A 14,457-nucleotide genomic window follows, 5' to 3' on the forward strand; every position below is an offset into this window, starting at 1 on the left:
TAGGAGAAAGGCTTGCAGCTGCTGGAGTAGAAGATATGATGCCGGAATAATTCTCACCTATTTGACTATGCTGGGAGGCAGCAGGATCAAAACAAAAAATTCACTTGGCAAAATATAAAAGTGAAAGTGTCTTGTGGTTTTTGCCTATGCTAGTGATGTTAAAATACCTTATATTTTTTAAAAGAAGCTGAACCAGATTTAGAGGCAAACATTAAAAGCGTGTCTCACAAGAGTTGCCCTACTTACAACTGAGTGACATACTCCAGTTGAAGAAATCTGAAAATTTACAAATTGGTCTAAGTTATTTCCACATTAACACTGAAATGTTAAATGAAACTTACTGGTCAACGCCAGGCACAATAAAGAAAACTAGTTTTAAAAGGTCATCTTCAACAAGTAGATTATTTCAACCCTTCCTTTTAGTTAAAAAGTTTTAGATGAAGAAAAGAATGGTTCAGTAAAATAATAGGAAGGAATATTAAGACCCAGAATGTCCCCTGTAGTTATTAGGAAGGGCTTACAGAAGTAAATTCCAAACTTTTACACTGAAGAAATGCCCAACAAGTATAACTGAAGGAGATGAGTTTATGAGATTACTCTCTTTTCCTAAAGCTAGGACAAGTAGTGCAGAGTTAGATTTTCCAGTATTTTGAAGCACAAGAATAAAGTGTAAGAAGGTACATAGCAAATCACCATGTCCTAGTTACATAATGATCCCTTTACACCACATAAGTCATTAAACGGATAGTTTCAAAATAGGCTACTAATGTCTATGTTGTCTGTCTATGTGAGCCCACTGTTGGGTAGGGACTGTCTCTATGTGATGCCAATTTGTACTTCCCAAGCGCTTAGTAGTGCTCTGCACATAGTAAGCGCTCAATAAATACGATTGATTGATTGATTGATTGATTCTCTCTCTCTCTCTCTCTCTCTCTCTATATATAAAATGGCTATAATACCTATGCACTTGGATCTGTACCTCTATCACTTCCCCTACCTGTAATTTATTAAATGCCTGTCTCTCCTTCTAAACTGTACGCTCCTGGTAGACAGGGGTCATGTCTACCAACTCTATTGCATTGTACTCTCGCATATGCTTGGTCCAGTGCTCTGCACACAGTAAGCACTCAAATACTATTGATTGGCTGAAACTACATAACCAGGGTTGCAACTGTTTTCTTCCAACATAAAAGGCAGGTTTCCAAAAGAATACCGAAGAGTGCCAAAACTGTTTATTTTTTATTTGTTTTTTGCACTGCCATCCATTTTGATTTTTACTGATGTCAATTTGGCCAAGTGTATAGAAGGAAAATCAGGGTTTACTCACCACGAGGAGTCCCTGTGACACCACATTCCATCCTATAAAGGAGGTGAAAGTGCTCCTCCCTTCGGTCTGATTTATGAGAGAGAAAGAAAGAGAGAAGGTTGTAATGTTGCTACGCTACGAGGAGTGGCAAGGTGAGGAAATGGGAACGACAAACTTTGACGTGGCGAAGCCTCTCCCAAATAGAAGATAGGTACCTGGATGAAGTGTTTCTGCAAACGGGCAGGCTAGAAACTCCCTTGTGAAGGAAACGAATTACAGCTCTGCTACAGGAGACTAGGCTTCTCTTTCCCCTATACGTGTGTGCTTGTGCTGGCATTAACAGTCCATGCCAAAAGTTAGGGTTGGGTAAAAAGATGAGGAAACAAATCTATATAAAAATTCATTTAAAAAACGAGATGTTTGAGATGGAAAAAATCTAGACAGAGATGAGATGCCAAGGGGAAAAAAAAAAAAGCCCCAAATTCTAAACCCACTTATTTGGAATTTTCCTTTCTAATTTACCAAAGATCGGGAGTCAAAACAGACGGAATTTTCCTATGGAAGAAGCCTGTTTCATATGAAAAGAACTCTTTATTCCACTCAAGAATCTTGAAAAAAATTAAAGAGCTACAGGTACACCACAATTAGATATCAGGAAAGAGTCATATGCAGGTAGACGCAATGGAATATACAGAGGGGGCTAGTAGAAATGTGCAGAACTGGGAGTCAGGAAGCCAAGATTATAAATCCTGGCTGGACCACTGTCACCATCATCATCATCAATCGTTATTTATTGAGCGCTTACTGTGTGCAGAGCACTGTACTAAGCGCTAGGGAAGTACAAGTTGGTAACATATAGAGACAGTCCCTACCCAGCAGTGGGCTCACTGTGAGCCCTATGTGGGACACAGACTCTGCCCAATTTAATAATCATATATCCTCCCCAGCATTAGGCACAGAGTAAGCACTTAATAAATGCCATAATTATTACTACTGGGTCAGCCTGTTGGGCATCCTGGACAGCTTAACCTTTGCATTTCCATTTCCTCATGTACAAAATGGGGATAAAGAAAATTTTGGGCCCCATGTGAGACAGGGACTGAGTTCAATCTGATAACCATCCATCTACACAGGGTTCAGGTCAAACTAAGCCCCAAATAATAATGATGGTATTTGTTAAGCGCTTACTATGTGCAAAGTAAATGCCATAATTTCAAACGAATGACAGCAAGATAACTGCCTTTTCCTTTTAATTAAAAAGGACAATTTGTGAGAAACCTTTCCAAAAATAGGTAGCCACTACATGCCCGATGTCCTGACCCACCTCCCTGCAATTGTAAAATGTGATTCTCTTTAATGTTAAAATATGATCTGGCTCCATTTTCTAGAAAATGCTCTAATATTAAACTCCTAAGGGTAAGGAGGAAAATCTGTATGGCAGAAATACCCAACTACAAGCAAGAAAACTTATTCTGTATTTAAATTGGGTAGAATACCTTTATCTGTCAAAACTTCATTTGAACTCAACCCTCCCCATCTTTTTAAAAAATTGAATTCCAATCCCAAGAAGACTGGAAGCACCTCTCAAAAGAAATGGGGAAAAAAAAGCCTTAAATTTCCAAACATGGTGACGAGGCACTTAGCACAGTGCTCGGCACACATTAAATGCTTAATATCTGTTATTGGATGACAAAATTCCACTCTACTTGCCATCTCATGAATACTGTGTTTGAGATCCTAAATCCCAAATTTTCCGGAACACATTCAGTTGTTCAACATAACACTGTTTTGTAGATTAAGTAAAGCACAGATTACTTGGCTTCCGAAGATTCTGGAAGCCATTTTCTCGCTTGAACCTGCCAGAGATCACATTTACATTTTTAGAGGCCCAATTTATTTTACTGATTTCTTACTGAAAGAGTGCCACCTCTCCAGAGGAGCAGTGTTGTCTAGCAGAGAGAGAGAGTACCTGCATTCTAATCCCAGCTCTGCCACATGTCTGCCCCTGGGCAAGCAGTAACAATATAATTTATTAAGAACCTACTTTGTGTAGAGTACAGTTCTAAGCACTGTCACAACTAATCTGTGCCTCAGTTAACTCAAAGGTAAAATGGGGATTAAGACTGTGAGCCTCACATGGGACATGGACTGGGCCCAACCTGATGACCTTCGTCTATCCCAGTGCATAGTACAGTGCCTGGCAAATAGTAAATTCTTAACAAATACCATTAAAAAACTCAGCAGGTTAAGCATGGCTATAACTCCAGAGCTACGAAAATTATTCTGCCAACCTCTCAATCGGGGCAAAGTTTGTACTGCCAGGATAAAAGCAGCTTTTACTTGAGGGGCTGATCTAAACCTCACATGCAAGGCCCAAAACAGCAATTAGGTTAATACGAAGAGATCTTTCTTTTGAACTTATTAAGAGAAAAAAACTGAAAGTATAATCCGTAACCCGGAAAATGAAATCCAAGGTAAAAAACAGGACAGAATGATGTCGACTGTGTGACCAAGGGCCAAGTCACTTGACTTTTTTGTGCCTTAGTTTTCTCATTTATAAAATGAGGATTGAAACTGTGAGTTCCATGTGGGACATGGACTGTGTCCAACCTCATTAGCCTATATCTACCCCAGTGCTTAGTTCAGAGCCCGGCATAGAGTAAGAGCTTAACAAATACCATTAAAAAAAATGATGGAAAACCGAAGTACATATTTATTACTCTATTTATTTATTTATTTATTTTACTTGTACATTTCTATCCCATTTATTTTATTTTGTTGGTATGTTTGGTTCTGTTCTCTGTCTCCCCCTTTTAGACTGTGAGCCCACTGTTGGGTAGGGACTGTCTCTATGTGTTGCCAATTTGTACTTCCCAAGCGCTTAGTACAGTGCTCTGCACATAGTAAGCGCTCAATAAATATGATTGATTGAAGGGAGAAAACAGGATATGAACACACTTGTTCACTAAACTCCCGCACCTCCTCATCCCCTTATCAAATAACATTAGTAAAAATATACGTCAGACTGAAGGAAAGAGCACTTTGGCTTCTTGCGAAAAATGTAATTGAAAAGGATGGAATAAAATGATACAGTTCTAGGCAGTGAAGACGTTTGGGAACTGAATAAAGCTATAAGGAGGAAATATTCAGCATTTACTGAATCAAAGTCTAGAAACAGTGGAAGTGTGTTCACACTTTCAGTTTTCATTTTAATAGATTCACATGTCCTACAAATATTGATTAATTTTCCCGAGAGTATGGGGCCTCTATTTTTAAAGACATTTAAAATTGTAAAATGGCCTAAAACAAAAATTTCCACATTGCATCACAAATATATAGTTTAATAACACTAGTAATATGTTCATTATATTAAGTGCTGTAACACAGAAAGTACAAACTATCACAAGCAATTACTGTGAACTAAGAAAGGGGAATTCCTAAACAGGATACAGCTGCAAGGTTTTGATTGAATTTATGGAAACCATTTTATTTTGAGAAAGTTATTTACAAAATAGAATGCCAGATCGGGTAAATCATGGGCTGCTTCAGGATGTTAAGAGTAGTTTTCATGTTGGAGTAGAGAAGCAGCGTAGCTTAGTGGAAAGAGGAAGGGCTTGGGAGTTAGAGGTCATGGGTTCTAATCCTGACTCTACCACTTATCAGCTGTGTGACTTTGGGCAAGTCACTTAACTTCTCTGGGACGCAGTTACCTCAACTGTAAAATGGTGATTAAGACTGTAAGCCCCACGTGGGACAACCTGATTACCTTGTATCTACCCCAGCGCTTAGAACAGTGCTTGGCACATAGTAAGCGCTTAACAAATGCCATAATATTATTATTATTCTTCAATGAATTCAAGATAGACTGTGAGCCCGTTGTTGGGTAGGGACCGTCTCTCTATGTTACCAACTTGTACTTCCCAAGCGCTTAGTACAGTGCTCTGCACACAGTAAGTGCTCAATAAATACGACTGAATGAATGAATGAAGGTTAGGCAATGGAACAGACTGCCCTCTAGTGTCAATATACATAAAATATACACATTTTTAAATGCAAAATTTTCAGATGAAATATATCCTGGAATATTAAAGGCTAACTACCGTATCATTCGTCCCAATTACGTCCCACACTACTGTGTCTGTCGCTGGGAGTCCTTCAGGACCACGAGCGGCAGCAGGCGGGGGCTGGGGGAGGTGGGAGTCAGGATTGACAGTGCTCTGCACATAGTAAGCGCTTAATAAATGCCATCATCATCATCATCCCGGCCCTCAAGGCAATAGAAATAGCTGGGGTGGCCGACCCACCCAATTTCCAGCCGCTATAATGCTATTCTAAGGCAGAGGGGCAGTAGGGGCCACGTTCCATCTCCTTCAGATGACCTCTCCGGTCTCAGATACGAGGGTCAGGAAAAACAAAACCTACCGGCAAACTGGGGATGACATTCCACTGATCTTCAATTCTATCTCAGAATGCATTCCCTGCTTTGGGTTTCCAATGTAGCTAGCACACACGATAACTCCGGCAGATAAAAGATCGCCTCAGAATATCTTCCTCCCCTCGGGCAAATGCAATTTCCCCTTTTGGGCTTCTTTAACGGATAATTTTTTATCCTGCTTCCTTAAAATGGGGACTGTGGTATGCCTCTCTGCACATGGTGCAGGCTATAGCCCTCTAGACCACGGGAAGCAGCGTGGCTCAGTAGAAAGAGCCCGGGCTTTGGAGTCAGAGATCATGGGTTCAAATCCCGGCTCTGCCACTTGTCAGCTGTGTGACTGGACAAGTCACAACTTCTCTGGGCCTCAGTTACCTCACCTGGAAAATGGGGATTATGACTGTGAGCCCCACATGAGACAAGCTGATCACCTTGTAATCTCCCCAGCGCTTAGAACAGTGCTTTGCATGTAGTAAGCGCTTAATAAATGCCATTATTTTTTCTAGACTGTGAGCCCGCTGTTGGGTAGGGACCATTTCTATATGTTGCAAACTTGTACTTCCCAAGCGCTCAGTACAGTGCTCTGCACACAGTAAGTGCTCAATAAATACGATTGAATGAATGAATGAACATGGTGCGGCTCCATAGTGCAAAATTGGAACCTGATGAATTGCCATTATGCCTACAGATGCACATAAATCACTCTTTTTCTAAAAACCCACTAGCTAAGGAAGGATAAATGCAGGCTAAATTTCTTCTTCTTTTTTCTCTCGGGGAAACAAGAGCTCCATGTGGGACAACCTGATCACCTTGTCTCCCCCCCCAGTGCTTAGAACAGTACTTGGCACATAGTAAACGCTTAACAAATGCCATCACTATTATTATTATTAAGTCGGAAGATTGTTCCTTAAAGTAAATCGCCACTGCTTTAGATTGCTTATTGAAGCAAAAAACTTCACCTACACAATATTTTGTGTGCACATTAACTGCCAGCCTATTTAACAATACATATGTGGCAGGAATAAATAATTACAAACAATCCACAGTGTATAAACTATTAAATTATACTCTACGTTGCTCAAGCATATGGTCAGATTAAACACCATCTGACTCCAAACACTCCCTAACTAAGCCACTTCCCCAGCCACTTGAGTATACTTCAAAAATCATATCCTCCTTCTCCTTCCCCGTGCACTGGGGAATTTCTTCTGCCCCACTCCTCTGGCCAAGCAGCTGGTCCACTTGCGTGTTTATTCGGTGGCTCATTTCCCTCATTAAATTTTACACTAGAAGGACCATGGTCTGCTTTCCCTTTAGTTGCCTTCGCAACTAATGCAGTGTTTGACACAAAGTGGGTTCTCTACATAGCAACTAATGCAGTGTTTGACACAAAGTGGGTTCTCTATACATACCATTAACTATGCATTTATGTTTTTCCTTCCTAAAGTCAGGGGATTAGATGAATCAGCCAATGATTAAAGTACAATACACTGTCAACAGCAATAATGGAGGGGTGCACTAAAACAGAAAATTGAAATGACGGGCGACACATAGTTAGAGTCAGACACTCACCGCTTTCCGCATGGGCCCTGACACAATCTTTCGGCTCCGTTTTCCTGTTGGGGTGGTGAGTTTCATTGGCCCTAGGCTCTGGCAAAACTGCGGGAGGGGAATTGGGCCAGGGTGAGCGGGGCAGATGCCTGAATGTTAGTGGATGGGACAGCAGTACAAGTTTTCCAAAGGAAAGGAAGAAGAAATGCAGGACAGCATAAGAGCAGCTGACGGTGAGGCTGACTCAGGGAACCTACCTCCCTGCTTCCTGGGGAAAACGGCCCAGACCTGCTAAAATCGTGCCCCAGTGGATAGAGCACAGGCCCAAGAGTAATAATAATAATAATAATAATGTTGGCATTTGTTAAGTGCTTACTATGTGCAAAACACTGTTCTAAGCGCTGGGGAGGTTACAAGGTGATCAGGTTGTCCCACAGAGGGCTCAGTCTTCACCCCCATTTTAAACATGAGGTCACTGAGGCCCAGAGAAGGGAAGTGACTTGCCCAAAGTCACACAGCGGACAAGTGGTGGAGCCGGCATTTGAACCCACGACTTCTGACTCCAGAGCCCGGGCTCTTTCCGCTGTGCCACGCTGCTTCTAAGAAGGTCGTGGGTTCTAAACCAGCCTCTGAAACCTGACTGCTGTGTGGCCTTGGACAGGTCACTTCACTTCTCTGGGCGTGGCTCCGTGGAAAGAGCCCGGGCTTTGGAGCCAGAGGTAATGTGTTCAAATCCCGGCTCCGCCACTTGTCAGTTGTGTGGCTTTGGGCAAGTCACTTCATTTCTCTGTGCCTCAGTTACCTCATCTGTAAAATGGGGATGAAGCCTGTGGGACAACCTGATCACCTTGTAACCTCCACAGCATTTAGAACAGTGCTTTGCACATAGTTAGCGCTTAATAAATACCATTACCATTTATTCATTCATTCAATCATCATCAATCATATTTATTGAGCGCTTACTATGTGCAGACCACTGTACTAAGCGCTTGGGAAGTACAAATTGGCAACATATAGAGACAGTCCCTACCCAACAGTGGGCTCACAGTCTAAAACACTAAAAACTATATTAATTTTTAATATAATTAATTAATTTATATTAATTAAGAGTCTAAAAAATTCAATCGTATTTAGTCAGTGCTTACTGCATGCAGAGAACTGTACTAAGTGCTTGGGAAGTACAAGTTGGCAATATATTATTATTATTATTATTATCTGAAAATGGGGACTGAGATTGTAAGCCCCATGTGGGACAGGGACTGTGTCCAAACTGAACTGCTGGTATTCACCCCAGCGCTTAGGATAGTGCCTGGAACATAATAAGTGCTTAATACCACAAATATTATTATTATTATTACTACTATCAAAATGTACAAGGCAGCCTGCCCCAGTGGGGAGGCAGCAAAGCAGCCGACTGGAACGAGTATGCCAATTCTTTAAAAATGGACACTTTTAATTTTCTGGCGCCGAACAGTCGGAAGCGGAATTCCCCGGCAGGCTAGGACTGGCAGTCACTGCTATACCAACCTCTGGCTTGAGCCTATGGCACAGCGCTCTCGCTTCAGATGTGCAAGGCTGCCAGTTAGCCGCCAGCGGCACGACTGGCTCCGGCAGCGAGCCGCCGGGGCTCCCCCGAATCTCTTTCACCTCTGAGTCTCCTCCTCTTTCACCACTGGCAGTTGGTCCCCAGCTGCTGCTGCAAACCTCACTGACCAGACCGCCTTCTTGCACCCCGTGGTAAAAGAGTCAAGAGGTGAGAATAGGCAGTGGCATACCGGAGATCATGCCATCATTATTACTATTATTATTATTATCATCATCATCATCATCATCATCTCCTTCGGGGAAGGCCCAGCAGATGGGCAGGAATGGGGATGGCTGGACATTAGAAGGATGGGGAGGGGGCTACTGCCCAGCCAGATTCGACAGACATGAGCTATGCAATGAATATGAAAATAAGTGATTTCCCTTCTAATGAAAAACTCCCTAAATTATAAGGGAACCACTGGGGTAGCCTTTAAAAGCCTTGGCCCCACATTTTGTTCTGATGCGAATGAATTTTTATTTCCCCTCCAGTGAATGGAGGCAGCGAAGCCTAGTAGAAGGCGCATGGGAATAGGAGTCCGGAGATTTGGATTCTATCAATCAATCAATCAATCGTATTTATTGAGCGCTTACTGTGTGCACAGCACTGTACTAAGCGCTTGGGAAGTACAAGTTGGCAACATATAGGTCCCTACCCAACAGTGGGCTCACAGTCTTGGATTCTAATCCAAGTTCTCTGCCACTGACCTGCTGTGTGACCTTGGGCAAGTCACTTAACGTCTCTCCGCCTCAATTTTCTCACATGTAAAATGGACACAAAACACCTGATCTCCCTACATCGTTACGACAGTAGTATTTATTGAGCACCAAACGGGGGCAATGCACAATACTAAGTGTTTGAGAAGTTCAGAACAAGTAAATGGCATTCCCTCCCTCCCTCCTAATGTAGGAGGCAGACAGAACATATGTACTAATAGAGTAATGAAAGAAAGAGGTTGAATAACTATCGTTAACCAAAGTGCTCAGGGTAGATATAAGCAAGGATATAAATACTGCAGATTACTGGTAGGCTTGCATGACTTGGGGTACAGGACGTAAGGAGGCAAGACACGTTGGGGGAGGTGGGATGGCAGAAGGACACAATGTGGGGAACAATCAATCCATCAATCAATCATATTTATTGAGCGCTTATTATGTGCAGAGCCCTGTACTAAGCGCTTGGGAAGTACAAATTGGCAACATATAGAGACAGTCCCTACCCAACAGTGGGCTCATAGTCTAAAAGGGGGAACACTGTGGTCTGTTTTGGAAGCGACGGCATTCCAGGCCAGAGACCAGAAAGGGCAAGAGACCTAAGGAGGAAGAAGCGAGAGCTGAGTAGGATTAGACGATTGGAGGAATGAAGAGAATACAGAGTAAAGTAAGGTGACTTGGCTGAGAGCCTTGAAGCCGAGGGTGAGTAGTTTTTGTCTGATTCAGAAAGAAAAGAAGCTGGTGGAGGTTGTGAAACATGTGCTGTCACACTCTAAGAAGATGATCACTGCAGCAGGGTGTAGTATACACTGGATGGGGGAGAGGCAGGAGGCAAGGAAACCAGCAACAACAACAAAAAAAGAGACTATAGTACTGCGCATCTGACTAGTTTGGACCAGGGTAACAGCCATCTGGATGGAGAAAAAGGGTGGATTCACAACTTATTACGTAGGGAAAAACCCAGCCTGATTTTGCAGTATAGTGAATGGGATAATTCAGAGATGTGGAGAAGTTCAGGATGATACCGAGCCCCACGTGGGATAGGAACTGTGCCTAATCCGATTATACGCCTGGCATCCAGAAAGTCCTTGATGACTACCACAATAATTATTATGTGGAAATTTCCTGACCCCGCAAAGAGACTCTGCAGACTCTAAGAAATAAACTATATTATTAGCTTGCATTTATACTGAGTACCCTTAAGAGACTTTGGAAAATCTTACTGATCTGATTTAATAGAGTGATCCTCAAAATAACTCTGGAAGGAACTGTATTAAACCAATAACCAATTCATCTTTCTCCCTCCTTCAAAAGAACCACACAGCACATAACATACTAAAGAGCTATTCGACTGAAATATTCATTGCCCTGCCACTTATAAGATAAATGATAATATAAGTCTGCTTTCAGGGAGATGATATTATAAGTTTTGACAGCTGTCATTTATTTAAAAATATTATCAATACTGAATTAATTCAATGCCAAATCTATTAGAAAATGTGGAAATATATCACGATCATCCAAAACAAGGGATCATAGAAGATTGATACAATTCTGAAAGCTACAAATTATTACTTTCCAAACTTACCTTAAACCGTAACAAGGCAAGGTGAAGAACCGGAACAGTGCCAGAAACACTCTCAAAGGAAGTAGGGTAAACACATATAGAAAAGCATCCAGGCACAGAAAAATTCCAAAAAACATGAGCTGGTTTATTTTTAGAGAGAAAGAGAAAAAAGTAGGTTATATTAAAAAAAATGGAAAATGTGTTTCAATAGCTCATTAACAGCTTTTAAATTCAAAACAATCATCTTCTCCCCAGGAGTTTCCCTTCCCCCACATGCTCTTCTCCCTGATATTCTTCTTCGAGGGAAGGAACTAAGGATGCACAAACAGTTTAGGATTGCATAAATAATAATAATAATAATAATTATGGTACTTGTTAAGCACTTACTATGCGCCAAGCACCTGTTCTAAGCTTTAAGGTAGATACAAGTTAATCAGGTTGGACAGTCCCTGTCCCAGATTGGGCTCATTTTTAATCCCCATTTTTTACAGATGAAGTCACTACAGCTCAGAGAAGTGAAGTGACTTGCCCAAGGCCACACAGCAGACAAGTCATGGAGTCAGGATTAGAACCCCTGACCTTCTAACTCCCAGGCCTGTGCTTTATTCACAACATAGAGAAGCAGCGTGGCTCAGTGGAAAGAGCACGGGCTTTGGGTTCAGAGGTCATGGGTTCAAATCCCGGCTCCACCACATGTCTGCTGTGTGACCCTGGGCAAGTCACTTCTCGGAGCCTCAGTTATCTCATCTGTAAAAGGGGGATGATGACTGTGAGCCCCATGCAGGACAACCTGATCACCTTGTATCCCCCCCAGCGCTTAGAATAGTGCTTTGCACATAGTAAGTGCTTAGCAAATACCATCATTATTATTATTATTACTATTATTATTATTATTACATCATGCTTCTACACCAAGCAGTGGGCCTGGGTGGATAATAATAATTAATAATGATGATGATATCTGTTTAGCACTGACTATATGCCAACCACTGTCCTAAGTGCTGGGGCAGATATGGGGTAATCAGGTCCCACATGGGGCTCCCAGTATAAATAGGAGGTAGTAGAGACACTGAATCCCCATTTTGCCGGTGAGAGAACTGAGACACAGAGAAGTGAAGTGACTTGCCCAAGGTAACACAGCAACCAAGTGGCGGAGCCGGGATTGGAACCCCAGGTCCCAGGATATAACCCATGGGAAATCCGGGGAAACATTCCTCCCACAGCATGAGCTGTTTTGGGTACGACTTGATTCTCCGCACATAGTAAGCGCTCAATAAATACGACTGAATGAATGACTCCACAAATTGATTCAAGTTGATTCGGTCTCGTAAGAAGCAGCTGTGCACATGCTATGGGACGAGGCAGTATGATGGAGCGGAAGAACGCCAGCAGCTCAAAAGCAAGCTGGAGGACTCAAGTTCAAGTCCGAGCCTCGCCATGACGTGCAGTGTGTCACCATGGGGATATCACTTCATCTCTCTTGACCCCAGTTCCTCATCTGCAAAATGGGGATGACAACTGCCTTTCTACCTACCTCACAGGGTGGTTATGAAGGCAAATGGGAGATAAGTAATGTGAGGGCACTTTGGGAATGAAAACACTGTACAAAAATCCAAGGGGGCATTATTATCAGTCAGGGTTTGAGGCTGCTACCTTCCCAAGCCTCTCCTTCGCCTTACTTTGTCAATCTTGCATGTTTTTGCAATTTTACGCTATTTAATACAGTATTAATGAACTAACACAGACAATTAATACTGACAATGAGTAACAGATGCTGGACATTCTGCCAATGAACGCAATTTGCTCTGAAAAACATCAGTCATGTTGGTATCGAACTATCTACCCCCCAATCCATTAAATCAATGGCTGCCATGTTACATTTTCCCAGAGTACGAGGCTCTTGAAGAGCTCAACGATTTATGTCAAAGTAGAAATAACTACTTAATACACTTGTATTCATGCACAAATTATTTAGTGCTATACATGCCTAAGAAACAAGTATGGGTGCAACATTCCACACTTTTCTAACTTGTTACTCCTTATGACAATCCAATTACAAAAGTCAGCAAAGTATCCTGAAAATGGAGCAGAACTTTCGGGCCTTGGTTTTCTACTATGTAGCTCAGAATATTACAGCCAACGTTATCCCCGTCTATATTTTTATTAAATTATATTAGATTGGTGCACTCAAGGAGTTTATCATTATCAAGTCTCACAATAAAATGCTCAAATATTTTTGCAGAAGTGAAGAGGTAAAGGCACGGTACTTTTGCCAAGATTGACTAAATTTTCTAGCACTAAAATGATCATAAGGCTACTGCCTGATGACATAGCTGATTTTATCAGAGTTGAATCTGGCATGCCAGGTGCTTTCCCTCACTACCACTGGAGTTAAACAGGGAGGTGTAGTATGCCCAGAACTGTTCGACCTGTTCTACACAACCACTGTTTAGGATGCACAGGGGAGACCTGAAAGCTGGAGTCAAAATAATAATAATAATAACAATAATTTTGGTATTTGTTAAGCGCTTACTATGTGCCAACCACTGTTCTAAGCGCTGGGGGAGATACAAGGTAATCAGGTTGTCCCAAGTGGGACTCACAGTCTTAATCCCCATTTTCCAGATGAGGTAACTGAGGCACAGAGAAGTAAGTGACTTGCCCAAAGTCACACGGCTGATAAGTGGTGGAGGCGGGATTAGAACCCATGACCTCTGACTCCCAAGCCCATGCTCTTTCTACTGAGCCACGCTGCTTCTCAAAAGGTACTTCTGACCCCCCCAAAAAAGAAAACAAAACCAAAACAAAACAAAAAAACCTCTTCCTACTGAAACAGGCTTGAGGTTGTTGAAACTGACGAAGACTCTTTATTTTGAGAGTCACCTAGGAGCTGCTGTTTTGCTAATGACTGAACTGTATATATATATATATATATATATTCATTCATTCGATCGTATTTATTGAGCGCTTACTGTGTGCAGAGCACTGTACTAAGCGCTTGGGAAGTACAAGTTGGCAACATATAGAGATGGTCCCTACCCAACAGTGGGCTCACAGTCTAGAAGGGGGAGACAGACAACAAAACAAAACATATTAACAAAATAAAATTATATATATATATATATATATATATATACATATATATATATATATATATATATATTTATACACACACACAGGGAACAAGATAACCTGAGGTATGGGGGCAGTGAACAGTCTGCCCTGCAGAAACCTTTCACAGAGGGAGTACAATTACGCCAAATAATAAAATCATATACTTTACAGTAATTAAATACGGTCCTT

At 41.8% G+C, this 14,457-nt stretch overlaps 1 protein-coding gene across 1 annotated transcript in view; it reads right to left on the reverse strand.

The window, feature by feature from the left end:
• TAPT1 (transmembrane anterior posterior transformation 1) overlaps nt 1-14,457 on the reverse strand; it is an 82,844-nt gene that overhangs the window by 44,706 nt on the left and 23,681 nt on the right. The window contains exon 4 of the mRNA XM_038745606.1: nt 11,176-11,294. Coding sequence (XP_038601534.1) covers nt 11,176-11,294 — 119 coding nt within the window. The remainder of the gene's footprint in view (nt 1-11,175; nt 11,295-14,457) is intronic.

The sequence above is a fragment of the Tachyglossus aculeatus genome, chromosome 4 (assembly GCF_015852505.1).
Source record: "Tachyglossus aculeatus isolate mTacAcu1 chromosome 4, mTacAcu1.pri, whole genome shotgun sequence".
Classification (NCBI taxonomy): Eukaryota; Metazoa; Chordata; class Mammalia; order Monotremata; family Tachyglossidae; genus Tachyglossus; species Tachyglossus aculeatus.